The following is a 22,760-nucleotide window of genomic DNA, read 5'->3' on the forward strand; positions in this document are numbered from 1 at the left end:
CAGTGGCTTCTGTTGTCTGCGACAACGACCGGCAGACCTGCAAAGGAAGATTTCAGAGCCTCCCTTAATTAAAAGTAATGATCCCACGATGGAAAATACCCAATTACAAGTAGAGCTGAAACGATTAGTCACTTAATCAAGTCAGGCAACAGAAAATTAATCTCTTTGTTGCTTTCCTTTGAGCATAAACGCTTAATGTGCACCGGTTCCAGCTCCTAAATGTGAATATTACAGTGAATTTCATTTGGACTTGTCACTGTTACCAAATTTTCATATTTGACAGCTGGGATTTTTCCGCAGTTATCAGGCGTTTGATAGACTAAAAACATAATCAATTAAGCAAGACCGCAATCCAGTATGATTATGAGCCCTAAATACAAGTTCTAGGAGGATTACCAACAGTATGTGCAAAGTGTGTGTAATTAAAAATGATTAAACTCTACATTTTACAAATATTTAATTACTGATACATAAAATATAAGCAGAATTCTATTATTGTTGCACTAAAGGACACAGTACACAGCACTTTACGCCAGCAGCAGTCCTATGGACTACATTTCCCGTGCACCCCTGTCGTCCCGCCCACATACCTCTGGCGTGCGCTCACGCTGAGCTGTGGGGATCCTGCTCAGCGCGAGTTGCCCCAACAGAAGCAGCGAGGCTCACGGTACAAAAGTTTCTCCACAGGAATGGGCAAGTTTGAGAAGAACGCTTTTCTTTTACACCTCACCCCCGCGATCCCCACAACAACAACGGATTGGATATAAGGATCGACTGTGCCCCGACAGACAGCTCCAGATCTGGACTTTATTTCGTCTTCGTGTTTCTTTTTCTGGGGGTGATAACTTGGATAACTTGGATTCATCTGAAGATAAAAGCAAAACAAGTTGGGAGGTGTTCACTTGGGGGGAAAATGCTTTCCTCTACGCTGCCTCGCACTTTTGCAAAGTTCGCTGTGATTTTCCTGCTATTGTTGAGAGTGGAGAGCGGATCTGGTACCAACGCCAGGACGTGTCCGTCTCCCTGCGCTTGTCTCAGGGAGCTCGTGGACTGCGGTCGGCTGAAAAGGGGACAAACACTACCAGCCGTGATCCCGGAGTGGACAGTTGAACTGTGAGTCTACTGGATCAGCTTTTGATTTGAATCGCTGTGAATAAGGGTTTAAAGCTCTGCGCACCTCTTGGGAAGCAAGTTTAGTTTTCTTGAGATGAGATGGGATGATCCGCATTCCTGTCGCACTGAAAAGGGAACGGGTTGTAAAGCAGAAAAAGTAGAAGAAGACTGACTTAATTTGCTTTGATTTTATTGTTATTTGCTATAGATCCAGTCAGGAGTCCAGAAAAAGTTGCGCGTAATGGTGACCTTAGTCATGAATCCGCTTGTGTGCGTTATATTCACTGATCCTTTTTAGCAACGTGCCATTTATGTGAGGGAAGCGTTAAACACATCATACATACACCAAACCCCCCTTTCTACATAACCTGCAGTTAATTGTGAACAAATCCACCGAGCGACTGCAGGTACTGGGCGTTTAGTCAGGCTCTCCCATGGGCGATCGCATCATAGAAGCAGCTGCAGAAGCTGCCAATAAGCAGTTATTAATGAGCATAAGTGCTGTTAATAAAGAAGAATATTGAGTTTCGATTTGAAAGACGGGCATCTATATGTTTATCCGCACTGTTTGGGTGTTTTCCCTGTCCAGATTTTTAGTGTCACAAACCCCCGCGGGCCTCCCCACAACCATAAAAGCGTAAACCAGATGCAGTCTGGTTGCAGCACTGAAATCTTTCCTCGACTCAGACCTCCATTACTCTGTCCACAGGCTGCTTTTGGTTGAGCTTGGCCTGCGGCCTTTTTTGAAGCTGGGACACCATACCCAGCTGTAACAGCGTGATCCTAGATGTGTTCTACTTAGATAATTATTCTTAGTGACTTATTTTTTTACATCCTGGCTTTAAGGTGGAGTGCTTGGTTTTTATTGCCCCGTGTTACAGCGCTTGATTTCGGTTCTTGGTTGTAGTTCTTGCCCTGCTGCTGAGTGAGTTTTCTCTCTCCCTAAAATGTGCTGCTCTGGAAACTTGAAGTTGCCAGAGAAAACAGACCCAGCCTGAGCCTCGTAACCGAGGCCCAGTCTTCCCAAAAAAACAAAAAAGTTCCATATGGGGGGAAAAATTCTTTTCACTCTGGCATGCTAATTTACGAGTGGCTCTCCAGCACATTTTAAACCCCTTAGACCGCCCGACCCTTTGTTTTCCAGCACCCCATTATTTCTGCTGAATTAGCAACACAAGAGCCAGCGATGGTACTGATTAAGGGGGAGCGTGTAGGATTAGTCTCAGAAAGAGGAGGGGGGCATGGAGAAAGTATGGAGAAGTAGGATTAAGCCGCATATATATGAGGGGACGTTGAGAGAAAAGGCAAAAGATTTGTCCAATTTTTAAACTGAAAACATATTTATTAAATGGAAAGTGCACCATTTGATTTTTAGTTCCTTTTAAAAAAAAGTCTCAGTTGCATAATGTTAAACATATATAGTCAAGTCAAGGTAACTTTATTGTACCTCGACAAATACATGATTTTGGGGGCCAATATTCTTCTTTTTTTTAGGGAGACCCAATATCACAGATGGATAAATATACTGATAGTGACATGGTTTCTACATTAAAACGTCTACTTTGCATTTTATGTTTTAAAAATAGTTTTTATGTGAGTGAATCTCAGACACCACGTTTAAGATCTAGATATAGCTGTCATGTGGCAGTATCAGTCGACTGGTTTCTGAAATGTAGTAATGACTTGATAGTACGTCATAAATGTGAATTTTCTAGCATATTAGCCAAATTTTAAAATTAGCCTAATTTTAACTAGATACTTGTTTAGTACTTGAATAAAGTATTGAAGTACTAAACAATGCAATGTTGTGGTAACTTACTTTTAGTATAAGAGTCATAATGAATTAAGTACATTTTAGGGGCAACCACTATTGACATTCGACATCAGCCAGGCTTTGCTTATTTTAACACAAGGACAGATAACACTAACAATTACTTTGGGCTGCTTCCTTATACACAAACTTTGTTAGAACATGCAACACTGAAAAAGAGGTGAAAAACAAAAAAAATTACTAGTACAGCACCTGATGTCTCTGAGTTTAGCTAGCTAGAACTAGTGAACCCCAGCTGCTAGCCAGTTAAACTCATTCATTTTCTTTAGTGAGTGATAAGTACATTTTCACCAGCCCAGCAGATATAGTTCTGCAGCCTGCATGCAGCACTGCCTGTTATCTTGCTCCTCTCAGAGCCTGCTTTGTGAGGGATATGAAAGTGTCATGGCTACTCACGGTTTATCTCAGGAGTATGATAGGGCACCTTTCCCTTATGGCCCCCAGCGCTGGAGCTGTAACAACAACAACAACACACAGCTGCATGCTTGGAGGAAAAAAATGGGGGGAGGGGGTGACGGAGGTTAGTTAGAGTAAAACTCTGGTTGAGTGGCTTGAGAAACTTTCCACCAAAGAACAAAAACAGGCCCCAGAAAATTCAGCAGGGGTGTTTCAGGCGTATGAAAGGCGTCCCTCTCACTTTTCCCGGCATTGAGAATACATTAGCAGTTGTTAGGTTCTCCCCCTCCTTCCAGAGCTGCTTGATGGATTCCAGATGAGGGAGGTAAGGGGGGCGAAGAGGAGGAGGGGAGGTGTAAAAAAGAAAAGAAAAAAGTGTCTGGCACCACAGCGTCGATCGTGCGCAGCAGCATCAATAACTCCAGTGCTTTATGGCGCACGAGGCTCTGCTTGCCAGATTTCTTGAGCTGGTTTTCAGGCTCCTTTTCAAAAAAACAGGCAGCAAAAACAAGAGTCTCACTCCGAGTGAGCTGCAGCCAAAGCTGCTTCAGACGAGTCCAAGACCAGGCTCGGTTTGAGCCAGGCCTCCATCCAAATGGGGCTCAGACAAAACCAAGACATAGACCAGATCAAATTGAGCAATATTCAAGACTAAAACAAACAACGTGCAGACTATGTACTCATACTTCTAAATAGAGTATTATATTCAGGAGTTTCCAAAATTGTCAAAACTTTAGAGGAGTTGTGATTGCTAGGGGTTTTTGAGGTCAACTACACAACTAAATAACACTGAAAGTACATGTTTAATACATGTTAGATTTGATTTTCAGGATTTGTAAATATCGAAGTCAGAAAAAAGGGATTTACGAGTCCAGACACCAACAAAGACGTCTGGGCAGAGACTCAGTTACTAACAAACCTCTGCCGACTCTACTCGTCCCCCCCACACACACACACAATAAATTATCAGGTTGTAATCTGTTATCTGGTTTTGAAGGAAGCTGTTTTTGCATCAGCTTTTTCTGCTGTGTTTCAAAGGAGAGACCAAATGTCAGAAGCAGCCTTTTAACTTGTGAAGCATTCAGAGGAGAAAAAGTTGTATTGGAACTTTTTTTTCTCTTGCTTTGAGATGTTGTCCAATATTGGGCACTTCTCTAAAACACCTCAAACAATCTTAATGTTGCTGCTATTTGACTGTATTTCAAAGGGATATACCTGTGGTTTGAAACCAAAGTCACGCCCACTCTTAAAAACAGGGTGGGCGTGACTTTGTTTAAAACTTTGTTTAAAATTTGCAACTTTATTTGCGACTCTAAGCATTCTGTTACATCGTGGAGCTTTAACCTCGTAGTTACATTACAGTGATTTTTTCTTTGATCCGCTTTCACTGTTCACAATAACACACCAAATTTGTATGTAATTATGTTTGCTGCGCAGACCCAAATGTAAGACTGTAGCAGCTGAAAACTACAGTGCGTGGGGTATACTTTTCCCTTAATTTTTCTTTCTTTTTTTTTTCGCAGGGACCTGAGCCACAACAAATTGCAGGTGCTCGACAGCACTTTGTTTTCCAAACTACAACATTTAAAAGAAATGTGAGTATGCCTCGTGTTTCGCAGCACATTTCAGAGTAAACTCGGGCTTTTCCAAAACAGTCTGACTAACTCTTCTTTTACCGTGTCTTTTTTGATGATATATTCAGAAAGCTGAACCACAATGGACTGGAGGAGATACCAGATCTGGGCCCTTACGCCTCAAACATCACAGTTCTCATTCTGTAAGTAAACCTTTCCTTTAAATTGAAAGCTTCTCTGGATTCTCACCTCAGCGTGGTGTGGAGGGTAATTCTCCGCCGGGGCTGTCATGGCTGGTTAAACTAGCGAGTGGGGAAGTGGTTCCTCCCCCTCCTCCTCCTCTCTAGAGAGCAACCCATTTGACTGAGCTGGTTCCCAGACGGGGCAGTCAGAGAGATGGCAGTCAGCCCCAGACGGGTCACGTGTTTCGAGACAAATGCCATCAACAGAAATGGAAAAAAAAAAACATTTTGGTGGATTTCACTGCTTGTTGGTGTATTTTTAAACTGGAGGCAGTGACGTGAGACTGGGAAGAAAGAAAATCTGTCATGTGAAAAAAATTTTTTTTTGTGGTGTGATCCCAAGTGGATGGGTCACGTCCAGTCCTTTAAAGAGAGTTGGAAGAAAATGCTTCAAGTTTTAACATTGTCTTGTTGTATCAGTTTTTCTAACTTTTGTTGAGAACGAACACTTCGTGTGCTTGAGTGATGCTGAGTATGCAGAAGGCGATTTGACTTGTCGTAGTCGGTCCCTGTCAGACTTTAACCAGTATTGTTGTGCAATACGTGCTCTCGGGGCAACGTCAGATATTAGTGTGTGAAACCGCAACAATTTTATTTGCTTTCTGTGGCACGTCTCTCAAAACCAGCCAAAGTGAAGTTACTGTGGAGGAATGTGCCTCCACTCTGAGCTAGATGAGGCCTTTTCCTCATCAAGCCCCAACACGAAACCCCGCGGTCGCCACAGGGCGTGCAGTCTTCAGTCAGTCAATTGACAATTTGTTTACAGATTTCACTCAGGAGCGTCACCTCCAGCTATAAGTTTCTTAGCACAGAAACATGAGTAGGGTAGACTTTTTTTTTTAAATCCAAAAAACCCAAAAACCCTTCATACTTTAGAGCAGGGATGTCAAACTCATTTTACATTACAGCCCAGTTTGAGCCTTAGTGGGCCGGATCACTGAAACTCTGTTTTCTGTCAGTGTAAAGAAGTTTAACTACACATTTAATCGCTAACATATTTTAGATAAACAAGTGCGATTGCAACAGCACATCTTAGTTTTTATTTATGATTTAAAAATGCTGCTATGGTAAATGAAAAAGTTCTGTAACCTACTGCAGAGACTGTCCCGTAACTATAAAACAGAAACTTTTTGTTCATTTAGAGAAAATGTCTGATATATTTATTTATACTGTGAATCCATTGTTTGTTTGTTTGTTTTTTGTTTTTAAAACCCTTTCTAAGCACTTAGTGAATGTGAATTGTTTGTCTATTACGTAATTACTTTGGTCTAGTATGAATGGCCAAGGGGGAGGTGTTTATCAGTAGGAAACTGATGTTAAATTTTGTTAACATAAGTTAAAATTCATTCCCTCCGTATTGTTCAAAGCCATACAGTGGGCCAGATTGGAGCCTCTGCTGGGATGATTCTGCAAATGGTTCTGCAAATGTTTGAGCCATTTTTGAAATAAAACATACCATTTAATGCTGACAATTAGTGAAAAACAGGATGCACGAGAAGCTGTAGCTAATATTAGCTAATACACATTTCTGCTAACCATGGACTGTATAACAGATGGAACTAGCTTCCAGGTTTGAGAGGTGGAGCCAGTGTTGAAGTACCTTTAAACTGTATTCTATTTAATTGCCACTAGGGGGCGACTTTTGGGGTTACAAAAGGGCATAAGGTTTAAAGGAAAACAGCTCTTGTTTTCCTTCTTGCAAACATTCTCCTGATGAGTTTATGGGTTCAGTCACTAGTTTTAGGTCATGCTAAATAAAAATTGAAGTTTATTTTTGTACATTTTGGTAATTCTAAGAGTCAGAAAGGAGAAATATCAAGGTTATGCTCATTGGCTAACAACTTATCAATCACAACACGTTAGCAAGTAAATGTGAGGTGAGCTCTCATTTGTCTTGGTCGTATTCAACTCAGTGAGATGGCAACGCCCACGCAGGGCTACGTCCATCTTTGAGTAGTCTTTCATTTAAACAAACTATTCTAGTTAATAGCTACAGTTTGTCATGCTAATTTTCTGGAAGTGGATAGTGCCGTGGAGCTTCATGAATCCTATTTTGCTGACATACAAATTTTTTTTAACCAAAAAGCTCACAATATGCAGTTCAAGGTCTGTTTTAATTTGAGAAACATAAAAGAATGTTCTGTGAAACATTGCCTTTGCTATATAATTAAGTAAATACTGGCTATTTTGCCTTGAAAAAGATCACATTGCAAAACTGTGGTTATCAGCGGGTTTGCCAGCATTCAAAAACTCCCGTATTTGTCAAACCCAAAACACACCGCATTGTAACTCTGTTATTGTTGTCAAGCACAATTCATCTGAAATATGCAAAAACCGGAGTGAAGAAAACGAGCTCACGCAGAAGAAAACGAAGTGAACACTTGCTCTCTCACTAGCCATCCTCCTCCTTCAGATGAAATGGCACAGTGTGATTTTTCCCTCCAGTGAAATATTTTTCCAGAATTTCTCTCCCTCCTTTAGTTTCTCCAAGCTGGGAGGGTTGTAAAGAGGGGGGAAAAAGACCTCGGGGTATCGAATACCACTTATTCAAACAGCCAGTCAGACATAGCGGCAGCTCTCGTCGACTTCTTTGACCCCGTTGCTCTGAGTAAAAACAAACGGCAATAACCCTGCAGCTGGTAGTAATTGAGTCGTGATCAGTTTAATTAATTGAACAATTTCCCAGGAATTTATGGAGGGGGTAAACCCCACCACCACTAAATCCCTTTGCTTGTGTTGAAGGAGGGTTCAACAAATGACCATAGAGATTCCAGGTTGGATTAAGTGTATAAGGAGGTGAACCTCTGTGTTCCTCAGGAAATGGGAACCTTGTTGAAATTAAGAGATCCAAAGCAAAATTGGCACAGATAAAGTAATAGTTTGTTGAATTTTTCATGTGATAGAGATTCAGCTGCTAATGAAAATGTTTGTTGGTTTGCTTTTGATAAATCAGGGTTTTGTTGAATCTGTTCTTTAAAAATCCCGGCGGTATTCCTTTACAAGGTGTTTAGTTGTTTTTGCCTGGGTATGGGTTAAGCTAAACATGATTTGATGCTAATTGAGTTGTTGGTTGTACTCCAGATAAAAGACTATGGCAGCTTTGTTATGTGAGGAAGATGGCTGTGAGGTTAGTGTGAGTTGTGTTAGCTGGTCAGATATGTTTAGATTTAGAAAAGTGTGTCACTGTAGCATTTCTTTAAACTCAAAGTTAAAAATGTCTGCCTCAGTGCTTCAACCAGATGGTTTGATGGACAGTTAAACTTGAGAAACTGCAATTAAAGGAGGGATTAAAAGTTTGTTTCTTGCTGTCGTTGTTTTTTTCGCTCTTACCTATGCTCACTTCCAGCTCCATACTTTGGTTGTTGGGGTCTGCTTAAGTAGAATTGTATGATTAATAGTTCAGAGGAATCCATATATCAGCCCTTGTTCGTCTTTCTGATACAAGCAGTTTTTGCTCCTCTATCCTAGGCCCTGTCCGTGCATACTCGGGCATTTTATTAAATGTTACTTTTTCTGTGTTTTGGCCTTTCAGCCACATGTAAAAATTAAAAATTGAGCTCCTTCTAGGGTTCCTTCTGTTTCTACGTTTGTATGTAGACAAAGAAATCAGAGTTTCTCTTATATCTTAAAAGGAGTGTGCCTGTATCTCTTTTACTAATGTAATACTGTATGCCGTGTTAGTCTTTGTAAGCTTTTAATTGGCAAACATGTGTATATGTTTAAGGATATATGGCCACCAGTTGCTTTGGCATGTTCTTGACAGTCTCATCTTTTTCGTGTGAACAAAGATGTTTTTCAAAATGAACTTGTTTGGAACAAATACCTGTGAATGTCAGAAAGGCCACTCTGTTTTTTAAGCCAACTTTCTTCTGATTGGCTGCCCTTCATCACCAGAAAATATATATTTACAGATTGTGGGCAGAACTTCTGTGTGTAGGTCAGGGGTTGACCATATTAGGGTTATACACTCTTACTGATGTCACACAGAGCCAAGAGCAGAAAAAACTGTCAGAAACAGAGTTCTTAGAGCAGTCTGAAACCTGAGGTTTTAGCTGAAATTGTTACTATTTGACTATGTTCACTATTGGTATTCAGCATTCTAACATTATGTATTTGATAGAATTTAAGAAATACAACAATGTGTTTTAGTACTTTGTGCAGTGCAGAAACGTACAGCCTTGTTCTACACAAGCGTCCTTCAGTTCACGTTAACACAGTGTGTTCTTCTCACTAACTGACGTGTTAAGATGATCTGCCATTTAAGTGAGATATGCAGATATGTGCAGAGTTTAATATGGCGTCTCAACAGTGAAGCACAGCGCTGGTTTTCATTACAGGCGCCACTGCAGAGAGGGAGAGAGTCATCAGATGGCTTCTGCAAACTCTGTTCTTTTTCCAATAGGAAATACCACACACAGGCACACACACACACACACACACACCACAGGCAAGATACATTTAGAAAAAAAGCGACTTTCCATTTAAAGAACTTCCCCCTCCAAAAGTATTATTTGCCAGTTACTGCAGCGAGCTTTGCTGAACACGGGGCAGTAACAATAAAAAGCCTCGACGAGGCTCTCATGTTTTTGCAGTTAGTAAATGTGGTCAGCTCGATGGTGGCTGAGGCCAGAAATACTATCGAACTATGCAACAAGTGCTGACAGGTATAAGCTTGTGTGAAACCTTTGTCTTATTGGTGTAATCGGCCTGTGAGTATAAAAAGGCTTTACCTGATTATATTGCACATTGTAAGCATTTGAGAAGGTTTGAAAAAAAAAAGACCATTACATGCAATTAAATCGTTTTGTAGTCACGAAAGCTGCGCAACAACAACGTTACCATAGTTTAATAATTAGTGCAGATTTCATCAGTATTCAGCATCCATTGAGCTGTTATTGACACATGCTTGGCCTTCCACGGACTTCCAGAAGCTGCAGCAAAGCCCTGCAATCACACTAGTAATGACTCCATAATCACATTAGATTGAATGAACAAGTTTGGAGTGAGTGGATTTAAAGTGTACAGAGCTCTGTTTGTTTGTGTGTGGCAAGGACTCTTTGAGTGGCAGTGCAGATGTTGAGACTGAAAGCAGGGTCTCGACGTACAGTCCCGCAATTGTCTGGGCATGCAGTCGCACAGAGAGTCACACAGAGAGTTCACGGTTGGGTTAATGTTTAAAGATGAACAGCGGAAGATATTTTCTACTGCGAAATAACGGATAGGATTGTGCAATAATTACATGGGAGACAGCGATGATACCATCTAGCAGTCAAATCGAAGGCTAAGCTCTTCCCCGGGAGCGAGGAGCAGGCACCGAGCCCCTCCACCTGTCCCCTGTTTGAGCTCTCTCTCTGAGCAAAACTGGAAAGACTGGTTCTGTCTCACCAGGCAGCCCTCCTTCTCTCAGCGACCAGTCAGGGGAACATGAAAACTGAGATACAGGTGGTGTGCGGTACTTTTGTTTGGGACCCGAGGGCTGTGATGCATGGAAGGCTCGCTGCAAATCTCCAAACAAAAGTTGCTGACAGTGAGCCAATGTGTTTTACTTCGGTAATGATGTAGTTCGTGCACACTGCAACATATGTTTAGGTTTGACAATTCAGTTCAATTGAATTTTAATTATATTGCACCAAGTCATGACAACAGTCAGATCTATGCACTTTATTTTGTAAGGTAAAGACCCCACAATAATACAGAGGAAACCCTAACAATCAGACGACTGCTTTTGAGAAAGCACTTGGCGACAGTGGGAAGGGAAAACCCCCTTTTAACAGGAAGAAACCTACAGCAAACCCAGGATGAGAGGAAGAAGACCGGACAAATTCGAAAAACGTGGAACAAGAAAAGAAAGTGAAGACACGCTTGCCAGATTCTGTGTGACAGTTTAATGGAGCAATGTTTTCATATGTTTTATGAACATATGAGTCTCCGGCTACGTCTACGCTAATCCGGATAAATTTGAAAATGGTGTTTTCATTTAAAAACGCTCCGCGTCCACACTATTGTTTTCAATCGTTTCTGAACAGTTCTTCATCCACACTGAAACGACCAGAAATGCTTACGTTCCTGTACGTTCCTTCACTGTACTCGACCTGTGTCATTTCCATCTGCTGCTTATTTACCTTCCGGGTCTTTGAAACATCGCAGTAAAATGTTGAGGAAAAGCACAGAGTTTTTTAAATGGACTAACAATGAGGTGGAGTTGTTGCTACGAGTAACACAAAAGTACAAAGTTGCAAAAGCGAGTGAGAATTAAAAGAATTTGAAGAAAAGAGCAGGTACAGACTCATATTAATCTTTTTTATGGCTGTCAAAATTGAGAGCAAACAAAACAACTGCTGTACGATGCCGTCCGCCATCTTGGTTGAATTGGTCACATGACTGCATCACATGATGCAATGTGTCAAGGTTTTCGAAAAGCCCCCATTTTTGCAGTCTACACTGTGACAGCATTTTCAAATGTATCCACTTTGGAGTGCGTTTTCAAAAAGCTCAGTTTTCCTTGACCAAAAACGCCGTCTCAGTGTGGACAGAAGGCCAACACGGAGAGAAAAAGATGCGCTTTCAAACGAAAATGTATTAATGTGGACGTAGCCTCCATGCCCGCCAAACTCGTCCATCTCTCCCAACTCTTTGCTTCCCATCATATCACCCCGTGAATGAGAAGTTTCCAAAAAGGTGTTGCAGTTCCCACCCAGTTCTATGAATCTGCAGCACACCACAGTTTCATAGCAGCGTGATGCAGGTTCAGCTAATTTGCATTGGTTAAACATTAATGGCACCGCATCTCATATTAAACCTAAATTATAAAACTGTCCTTGCTTCTTTTCTTTTTTTTTGGCTGCTGGAAAGAGGCTTCAGGAAAACCTCTCTCCTGGTCAGCAAGGTGTAGCTGGAGGAGGGACTGTAAGTAATGAAAACTAGGCCTGTAGTCTGCTGCTTTGGAGGGAAACCCCCCCTCCATTCCACTTGCTCTCTCCCTCTCTGGTGCCGAGTCTCATGCACAAAGAGGGCACTGTAGAGGCTCTGTTTATAACTAAGCAGTCCCTGCACTGCAATTTAGGAGGCGTGCAGCTCAGGAAATTGCTGGCCTCTGCTGAGGCATGCTTTCACTGAGGGAATGGTATTCATCAGCCAAGTAATTGGCAGGTTACTTTTTTAAATACCTTGTTGGTAATTACCTTATAAACAAAATAACACATCAGTAAAGTGAAAGCTTGTTTGGTGTGAAGAGCAGCAACATTAATCATATTGAATAATTTGTTGGCCTTTTTTATGAAATGCGCATGCAACCTCAGCAGAAAAAAAAAGATGACATAGCTTCATGTTGGGTGGTAAGTTTTTGTCATTTTTTAATTCCGCAGCCTAATTTTGGGAACGCGAGTGCTTGTGTATCTGGAAATGTGAAACCGATGCGCACTGCTAGCCAAATACATGATGTTTTTGTCATTTATTGGAGCAATGGTGTCTGTATTTTCAGAGCAAACAACAAGATCACTGCGATCTCCGAGGCTCAGCTCCGGCCCTTTCTTGCCCTGGAAACCCTCGACCTCAGTAACAACAATGTTGTGGAAATAAAGTCCGGCTCCTTCCCTGCTCTGCCTCTCAAGAACTTGTGAGTGTTATGATTTTCTTTATCTTAAGAAAAACATTCAGATCAGAGCACAAGCATGGCGCTCTCATGAAACTCGTTCATTCAGAGCCAAAGAAAGGTGGTGTTTCCAGCTGTAGTCATTTATATTTGGCAGCATATTTCTGTTCTGGGACCCCACAGCAGTCAGTCGGCACATACCACAATACATTTGATCACAACAGAGATGACAGTTATTAGTCATAGATGGCATGAAAATGGGTGGAGGTGGATTGCAAAGCAGCTTGCAGATGCACACTAAATTTAGGCAGGTTTAATCACTCCATCTATTTCAACAGTAGATATTGCAGTTTTTCTGCAGTACATTTGTATTTAAAGCAGATTTTACAAGCGTATCTTCCTTTTTCAGGTTCCTCAACAACAATCGGTTATCCTCTCTGGAGCCTGGCTGCTTTACCAATCTGTCGAGCACGCTGCAGGTTCTCCGGCTCAACCGCAACCGCCTCTCCAACATAGGACCCAAGATCTTCACCCTGCCTCACCTACAGCATCTGTAAGCAAAAAAATGACAAAGGCTTGCTAGACAGTTTGACCATCCATCCATCTCTAGGACTTACGGCTCTGGGTCATCGGGGTAATAGTCTAAACAGAAAAGCCCAGATGTCCCCCATCCCAGCCACCATCGAGGTGTTCCCAAATTTTGTTGCCCCATAATTCCACATTTTCCTCTGGCTTCTAAGGGCTGTTTATCCATCTAGATTATTTTGGTATTGGCTTCCCAATTCTGGACATCGCCTGTCACTTGCCACGTTGGGCTCATGTGGAAAATCCACAGGCAGTCTCTTTATACTAAAATCCACCTGAAGGAAGCTCGCACACTCTTTTGCCATATTCCACAACCTGACTTGTTGCACAGGTTGCTATCGTGGTACCACGTTGGAATTCACTGAGCTCCTGGGAGCGACCCATTCTTTCACAAATGTTTGTAGAAGCAGTCTCCATGCCTGAGAGCTTGATTTCATCCACCTGTGGCCATGGACGTGATTACCTTTAGCAGTATAGTGTATCCACCTGTGATGAGAGATGCATGCTGGTGACACCTCGACAATAGAGCTGTCCTCCTCGACTGAGTTGTAGTGTGAGCGCGGGGCATGCTTGTACTGCTTTTCACTGTGAAAATAGTTTGAGTCCGTGTAAATGATCTGTTTCCACTTTAAACTTTCTGTGTGTGTTTCAGAGAGCTGAGCAGAAACCGGGTTCGCAGGGTGGATGGGCTGACGTTCCAACACCTCCCAAGTCTTCGCTCCTTGAAGATGCAGAGAAACAGCCTCAACCGCCTGATGGACGGATGTTTCTGGGGTCTCAGTAATATGGAAGTCCTGTAAGCATTTTTTGTGATATGTTTTATTCCTGAAAGGTAATGTTGTTTGCAGAATAAAGTCTCAGTGTGTGTGTGCACGTGTGTGTGTGCAGGCAGCTGGACTACAACAACCTGACAGAGGTGAGCAAAGGCTGGCTGTACGGCCTGCTGTCTCTGCAGCAGCTCCACCTCAGCCACAACACCATCAGCAAGATCAAATCTGACGCCTGGGAGCCCTGCCCGAAACTCAGTGAGCTGTGAGTCCACCTTTTTTTTCTCTTTCCCTGCCGTCCCTCTGGATATTTCCCCCCACTTTCTATTCACACTCTGAACTCCCAACACTTCTCCGTGTTGCCCTCTCCTCCTCTCTGGCACTCCCGCCTGCCCTTCCTCACACTCCAGTTCCTCCCGTCGCCAATACACCCCGAACCCGTCTCTCACACACACACACACACGTAGACAAAGCAGCGTCTCTTGTGCTCTGCCAGTCAGTGCCAACATTAAAGCACTGCCAAAATATTACACACCCCTTTGCCTCCTTTTTGCTCTGTTGTCACTTGAGCCAAAACATTGGCCTCTGGAAGTCCCGTTAGTTGTTTGTTTTTTTTGGAAATTCCATTATTAGTTGCATTTTCGTTTCTTTGAAATACCCACAAAATTGATTTCTCAAGCCATCAACGCACGTTCCTGCGAGCGGATTGAATTTCCTTTGTTGTGGTTGTTGTTTACAGCGGTGGCCGGTTTTAGTGTTCGCCATGTCTGGAGCTTTTTTTTCACAGATAGCTTGTTTTTTCTTTTCTTCCTTCTTCCTCCCTCTCTTTCCCCACTTTTTTTTCGCTCTTATCACACAAGCCTGAGAGTAAACAAGTCGCCTGTGGGTTGTGAACGTGTTCAGCTATCTTGATTTGTTCTCATCAGAGTTTACTTTGAGGGAAAAAAAAGTCTATTCGGAGTGATTCACAAATTCTTTTTTGATGCAAAATTTGATCTCTGCAGACTGATTGGAGATAAGGTTGATCTGGAAATATAAAGAGTAAAAAAAATGGCAGTTCTGTTTTGTTTGTTTTTTAAATATGAAACATGAAGCATCACAACAGCCGAGCCAGTTTGTAATCAGCGCTTTACCTTCTTGTTTTTCCCATAGCAACCTGTCCTCCAATCACCTGTCCAGGCTGGACGAATCGGGATTCGCAAATCTCGGCGTGCTTGACAGGCTTGACGTTGGAAACAACCGCGTGAGCTTTATCGCTGATGGAGCTTTCCGTGGTCTCTCCAACCTGCAGATGCTGTAAGTTGTATTCACTGTTGAGTAAGTAGTGCCTTACTCTCTTAACAAGAGTAATTTCTTACACAACTTGTTGAGTTATATTTTGCTTTTACATGATAGACAGTACAACCTGCCCTCTATGAGACGACCACACCATGGTGATAGCCGGGGTTACAATAAGACTGTCAGTCTTCTTTCCTGATGAGCTTATGAGTATTAAGTCATTTCGGGCCATACTGAATAAACAACTAGGTCTTTTTGGTTTTGGAAGCCAAGGTGCAGATGGTAAAAACGCTAATCTGGATGCTTTAAAACAGGACTGCACGAATCAATGGATGGTGTCATGGCATCTACGTCCATCTCTTATACTGTCTATACCTGAGATGAATTGTTACATGTTTGCAAGTTAAAATTATAAACCTGCTGCTCCGTGCCCACACATAAATCCTTATAAAATAAGAACATGCACATGATCTTTTATTTCAGTTTAAAAGACAAATAAAAAAAGACATAAACAAATCAAGTTTTGGCTGGGATCAGCAGCCATATTATGTTACCATAAAATGCATTTTATGCATATTATGCTTTGCAAGAGCTAGCAAAGTGTCAGTTTAGTGTTAGCAGCAGTGGATAGTCTTTCGTGGCCTAATCACGGTTTGCACTTTATTGTCTTTCCCTCTTGCACTACAAACAAAAATTAATGTAATGTAAGTAAATGTAATGTGATTACTGCTTTACATCTAGCACTGATTACTGTAAGTAGTTTGTAGATCATCGTGTAGAACTTTATTCACACTGTTGTTCTGAGTGTTTCATTTTTCTACCTTTCTCAAAAAACAGCAGAACCACTAATCATGTTTCGTTTAAATTGCTCGAACACTTAGAAAATCCTTACCTACCCCAGTCTTAACCCAAAGTTCATTGGCAAACATATCGAGGCAAAATAGATTTCAAACTTTTCTTTTCAGGTTCTCCATGCTAGGGAAAAAGAACACAGCTTGTATAAAAGAAAGGAAAAAAACCCTTCAGAGAGCCACAAACCCAACCTCAACACCCCCTCCTCCCCACACACATACACACCATACACCCATCGTCCCCTGTTCCCACAGAGAGGCTCTAACATTTTTCCCAGTTAGGTCTTTTTAACTAGAACCAAATGTCTTCCTTAGGTCATCGTAGGGCAGGTGTGCACCTAGTTAGACGTAGATTGCTTCAGGCCTTCAAACCAAATGCCCCCTACACATACACACACACACAGACGCACACATACATACTTCCTCAGTTTGTATCAGCCATAGCAGGCGTGTCGAGGAGAAAAAGAACTGTTTGAAAGCAGGAAAGCTGCTCGGGGATCAAAGCAGGCAATTTCTCAGGGAAATGCTTGGCTTTTACTGATGTTCATACCCTAAAACTGTGTATTTAGTTGTTTTGCGTGTATTTTTCTTTCTGTGGATAGCAGGATAAATGTAACCATATTTTTTCCAGGAATTTTTAGTTTTCGTAGCAGAAAATGTTTCATCAACATCAACAATTGGTTACAGTCTCTCGATTTCAAAGAGACATTTTTTTTCTGTGTAATGTTTCTTTTTTTCAACCTCGTGTTTTATTTCTATTCCCATGGGGGTAATTCTGAAGTTCAAAGTTCTAACTCAAACATTGAGTGGAAACTTAATGTTCTCACTGAAGTGGTTCGCATGTAGAGACTAGACTTGCTAGCTACTTGAGTCGTTTCCACAAAGCCAACGTAATATAACACTGAAAATGGCTGAAATATGTAAACTCACAAGGACATAGCAAAATGAGCAATTAATGTCAGGCGAGCTTAACCAATAAATATAGAAGGATATGTTGGTTTTGGTCCATTTTAGAATAAACAAAGTGTCTTTGTGTATGTTAAGATTTTGGTAAACTCCTTTGGGGATGATCACATACAGATTTAAATTGCACGTGGAATATATCATCCCCTCGAATGCAGTTTAAAATGCAGCACAGCTTATATTGCCAAGCTTCCTTGTAAAACTTTTTTCCACTATACAACACAGAAATGCCAAAGCGGACTTTTAAAAAGTGCCACCACGGCCAAGGCGCGACTTCCTGTTTGGGCACGGGGCCACTTTGTAATTTTAACATCTCGAGCATTTTCCCTCCATCACGCGAAATGTAAAGCCGCATAAAGTTTTATTAACATCACAAGCGCAGTTGTTTTCTGGGTGTGGATTTTTTTTCTTCCTTTTTTTTAAAGCGCTTTTTATGTTTGCTTCTCCTGAAAGGGATCTCCAAAATAATGAAATCTCCTGGACTATCGAAGACATGAATGGACCTTTCTCTGCTTTGGACAAGCTGAAAAAACTGTGAGTGTGGGATCATTTTGCCATAATCCTAGTGGAACACAAACAATGTAAGGTCACCGAGTCAAAAGTGAGGTTGGAAATTGATAAGACTTTTGTTGTTTTCCCAGATTTCTGCAGAGGAACCAGATCCGCTCGGTGACCAAGAAGTCTTTCTCAGGCCTGGACGCGCTGCAGCACCTGTGAGTCGGCCTCGTGTTTCACTGATTGTTTCCAAAAGTCCGAGCTGTAAACTAACCAGGGTGAATCACACTAAGACAGAGAGGCTGTTTGTTTCTTCTCCCATTCCTCCGCTTTGATGTGGAATCAAGAAGAAAACTCTGCCATTAGTATCTTTACATGTGTGCCAGACTATATCGATCACCGAGGCAAGTGGAGATAAGTCTGTGTGTGTAAGTGTGTGTGTGTGTGTGTGTGTTGGGGATGGTGGTGCAACAGCTGCATTTGATTCTAATTAGAGTTTTTTCCCAGCCGTTGCCAAAGCTCAAAAGCAGCCCAGCGTTGGGCCTCTCTTGATTAACGCAGCAAACTGCTGCACAGAGTTTTATTGTTCTGGAGCCCAGACTTTTTCTTCACTCGATTGAAGTTTTTGTAGCCTTCGCTCCACACGGCTGATGTCGGCAGAAAAAGCTGCCATCTTTGTGTGGGGATCTTAGCGGCCCTAATTTTCTTCTCTCTTTCCGCTCCGCAGAGATTTGAGTAATAACGCCATCATGTCCATCCAAGCGAACGCCTTCTCCCAGATGAAGAACCTGCAGGAGCTGTAAGTGTCTACGGGCAGCTTCAGTTAGTGTTTCCAATGTTGATGTGGGACAGAACACCAGGTGAAACTCATTATGGTCTGCTGGGAAAAGTCTGCAGCAAACAGTGCTTACTCCAGTGTTAATAACGGGTTCACGGTTTTCTTTGTGTCCTTCATTATAGGATAGCTTTCGCTGAAAAACCCAAGCAAAGCAACCTTTAAATTTATTCAAATTCAGTGCAAGTCTTGACAAATTACATACACAGTACACCGGAATAATGTTTCCTAAAGAAAACAGGTGCATTGTAGTTGGATTTCAGGTGATATTTTAGTATGTGTGTTCGTCTATATCTACATTAAATATCCAGTATAAATACCAAACAATATATGAATCTTATTTTTTTCCTAAACGTATTCACTTCTACATTTACCTGATTCATATACACAAACCGATGGTCTTGTACTGATAAAAATCTCCCTCTGTAGATTCCACTGTGGTCTTTATTTGACAGTCGGCTTTACCTTCATCGGCTGTGTGAGGAAACGCAGACTACCAGCCATTCTAAATATTACTGCAAAGTGAATTAAACGCTTCTGGTATCTTCTCCCCCCGGCAGGCGTCTAAACACCTCCAGCCTCCTGTGCGACTGCCAGCTGAAGTGGCTACCCATCTGGGTGGCAGAACAAACCTTCCTGTACTGCGTCAATGCCAGCTGCGCCCACCCGCAAATGCTGCAGGGCAGGAGCGTGTTCGCCGTCCGCCAGGAGGAGTTTGTGTGTGGTGAGTGATGCATCCACTTGGTGCGAGACCTTGACACAAATGTCCCATAATGTCTGAGAAACAGCCATTTATCCACGACAGGTTTTCCACTCACAGACTGGCCCAGATTGTTGGGTATTTTCCTCCTTGACTTCTGGGTTTCGAGAAGGAATATGATAGACGTTTACTACATTTTTCCTTCAGGGCCCCATCTGCACTTAGTTACAGATAAAATCCTAAGATTTACACTCGTGTCTTGGCTCTTTAACATAATGATAAGGACTAACAAAACATAACATCATATCAGAGCTGATCTGCAAGGCGTCGTTTAACCTGACAATTAAGAAGTTATCTGAAAGACTTTCTTGATTAAGAGATATAGGAGGTCCTCAAACCTTCTGCAACTGAGGATATAATGTCAGTTATTAAAATCCAAAATCTTAAAAAATGGGAAATTGGAATGAGCTAAGAAAATGTAAACATGTTATATATTTATATATGTACTTGCAGCTCAAAAATTCCTTTTTCTTATTCACACAGAGGATTTTCCAAAGCCTCAGATCACTGTGCAGCCGGAAACCCAATCGGCCCTCAAAGGCGCCAATGTGACGTTTGTGTGCTCTGCGGCCAGCTCAAGCGACTCGCCGATGACCTTCGCCTGGAAAAAAGACAATGAGGTCCTTAATGATGCGGAGATCCACAACCAGGCCCACCTACGGGTGCAGGGGGGAGCAGGAGGTGAGACGGAGGTGACGGAGTATACGACCACATTGCAGCTCCGAAACGTCGAGTTCTCCAGCGAGGGGAGGTATCAGTGTGTGATCTCCAACCATTTTGGATCTTCGTATTCTACCAAGGCCAGACTCACCGTCCACAGTGAGTTTAGAGTGGGATGCATCATTTTATGGGCACGCACCTTTAAAGATCCTAAACAGTCTAATCAGAATGTATTTTGGTCTTTTTCCAGTGCTCCCTTCCTTCACGAAGACACCTATGGACTTGAGTATCCGCGCCGGGGCAACGGCTAGGCTGGAGTGTGCTGCTGTTGGCCACCCTTCCCCCCAGATCGCCTGGCAGAAAGATGGAGGCACCGACTTTCCTGCCGCCCGTGAACGCCGGATGCATGTCATGCCTGAGGATGATGTCTTTTTCATAGTGGATGTCAAGACTGAAGACATTGGCGTTTATAGCTGCACAGCTCAAAACACAGCTGGAGCCATTTCTGCAAATGCTACACTCACAGTTCTAGGTGAGAGAAAGGCACCAATTTCAGGTCCAAAGTCTTATATGTAGAAGTTATTGGCCCATTTAAACTCTATTCTTGTGCTTGTCTTACAGAAACACCGTCATTTCTCCGTCCACTCATGGATCGCACCGTGGCCAAAGGTGAGACCGCCGTCCTTCAGTGCATTGCTGGCGGTAGTCCTCCCCCAAAGCTGAACTGGACCAAAGATGACAGTCCATTAGTGGTTACAGAGCGCCACTTCTTCGCAGCTGCCAACCAACTCCTTATCATTGTTGACGCCGCAGAGGCAGATGCAGGAAAGTATACTTGTGAGATGTCCAACACTCTGGGCACAGAGAGGGGCAACGTTCGACTGACGGTTGTGCCGAATCCCAACTGCGACTCTGGAGCACAGGGCGCCGTTGGGGTGGGTATTGGAACTGGGGCAGGATCTGACGATGATGGGTGGACCACAGTAGGCATCGTCATCATAGCGGTTGTGTGTTGTGTGGTTGGTACTTCCCTGGTTTGGGTAGTCATCATCTACCACACCCGTCGAAGGAATGAAGACTGCAGTGTCACCAACACAGGTCAGTTCATGGGGCTTATTTAATTATCATTCAGTACCTGATTTCTTTTTCCTTGCACATTTAATATGTAATAATGAAAGCAAAACTTAATCAAGTGTCCTTATGCTTTAGATGAGACCAACCTGCCTGCCGACATCCCCAGCTACCTGTCCTCTCAGGGCACATTAGCAGACCGACAGGATGGTTATATACCGTCTGAGAGCGGTAGCAGCCATCAGTACATGACGTCTTCTATTAGTGGTTTCTATCTGCAGCCCAAAGAAATGATCGGTAAAAAGCTGCCTTTTCTTCTTTGTTTCCAAAGTGAAAGCTGTAGAAACAGTAGGGTTTTTTTAGTCGAGCCCATTCATTTGTCCTGACAGGTCTTTGTCATTTGGATACAGGAAGTGAAGTGGACATGGAAGTGGCCATTGATCCTCTGCTTTGCCATTACCAAGGTCCAGTTGGCTCACTGCTTCAGAGAGATAACATGTACTTGACTGACCCAACTGAAGTCTTCACAGGTCTGCAAAATAGTCTGGCAACATTACTGTTGTTCAGCTCTAAAAAATCTATTCAAGTGTATGTCTGTGAAGGTTCTCAGTCATCTTCTTTGCAAGCTCCTTTGACTATTCAAGTGTATGTGACGTACTTTAAAAATCTCAGACTCTTTATAAAGATTCTGACTGTTTTTCAAACCCTTCAGGTTGTTCCACTGACCAAAGGCCAGCTTGTATGGACTCCTACAACGGCAGCTTGACAAACTCTAAAAGGAGGGACTACTTCCTGACCGAGCATTTTGACCTCTGCTCGTCCACTGTCCTGACCCAGCTTCCCAATGCTAGTTTGCATCATGCTTCCTCCTACCATCAGAGCGACCATCGTTCATCAGTGGAGGAGGGGGATACGGTTGATTATGGGAGACCTAATGAATGTCTCTCCCCCTGCAACACCTTCATGGGTAGGTCTTAAATTCATGTTTCCCAAACCGTTCTTACTTCAGAATTTCCTGTGCTCTGGCCTGACTTCTTGTTGCACGTTTTCACTCAGGAACATTTGGGAAAGCTCCCAATTGGAGGCCTCAGGACCTTCATCCAGGATTCACCCCACTGTCAGTAACACAGAATGGCATAACTCTGCACGAGAATCCTTATACTGCTCCGGATGCAGAGTCAGACCACAAGGAGTTCAACGACTCTTCATCAGAGCAGAGCAACAGTGTGTATGAACAGCCATTTGACAACACTCGGACTGGTTCCGCCTCACAGTGTCTATCAAGCACTTAGCTGAGTGACTGAGCTCCAGTGAGCTAGTGTTTTTCATGAAGAGAACAACCCAAAAAAAGAACATTTCTACCTCACTGAATGTACACTTTTGCAATAAAAGGACTCCTCATGTGGACAACGAGTGAATGTAAAGGACAATTTAATGTTCCTGCAGAAAGAAAAAGGAACATATTACCAGCTGTTGTTGAGGATACAGATTCTGTTAAATATTAAAGATCAATATATACATTTTTTTTTTATCAAAGTTTATTATATTTTGTAAATTGTATATAAAAAAAGATTTCATTATTTTTGCTTACATTTTGAGTACTTTGCAGCTCTGCCTATTCACTTATTCCAGCTTTGAATGAAGCATTGTTTTGCACATACATTATGTAAACAATAAAAACACCTAAATGTGTGCTGCTAAATTCATTGAAGGCTTCACGATGTTACTCGCTTCATCTTGCAAGAGAT

General features: G+C 42.4%; 1 protein-coding gene across 1 annotated transcript; it reads left to right on the forward strand.

Moving 5' to 3' along the window:
• The first annotated feature begins 628 nt into the window (after positions 1-628).
• Positions 629-22,704, forward strand: lrig3 (leucine-rich repeats and immunoglobulin-like domains 3). Its single transcript, XM_084910350.1, has 19 exons — positions 629-1,113; positions 4,864-4,935; positions 5,043-5,117; positions 12,637-12,771; positions 13,157-13,300; positions 13,985-14,128; positions 14,221-14,364; positions 15,252-15,395; positions 17,645-17,725; positions 17,833-17,904; positions 18,414-18,485; positions 19,082-19,245; positions 19,765-20,100; positions 20,192-20,473; positions 20,563-21,039; positions 21,151-21,309; positions 21,423-21,542; positions 21,725-21,979; positions 22,069-22,704. Exons 1-19 carry the CDS (start codon positions 914-916, stop codon positions 22,302-22,304), a joined length of 3,312 nt encoding a protein of 1,103 aa, XP_084766476.1. The 5' UTR covers positions 629-913; the 3' UTR covers positions 22,305-22,704.
• The last annotated feature ends 56 nt before the right edge of the window (positions 22,705-22,760 follow it).

The sequence above is a fragment of the Perissodus microlepis genome, chromosome 17, assembly GCF_051167445.1.
Source record: "Perissodus microlepis isolate ML-2025 ecotype Zambia chromosome 17, ASM5116744v1, whole genome shotgun sequence".
In the NCBI taxonomy this organism is placed as follows: domain Eukaryota; kingdom Metazoa; phylum Chordata; class Actinopteri; order Cichliformes; family Cichlidae; genus Perissodus; species Perissodus microlepis.

Excerpts from the sequence above, each read along its gene's own strand:
- lrig3 (XM_084910350.1), top strand. The coding sequence starts at position 914 with ATGCTTTCCTCTACGCTGCCTCGCACTTTTGCAAAGTTCGCTGTGATT. Across the intron at positions 4,936-5,042 it reads CTACAACATTTAAAAGAAAT|AAAGCTGAACCACAATGGAC; the intron begins GTGAGTATGCCT and ends TGATATATTCAG. Across the intron at positions 5,118-12,636 it reads AACATCACAGTTCTCATTCT|AGCAAACAACAAGATCACTG; the intron begins GTAAGTAAACCT and ends CTGTATTTTCAG.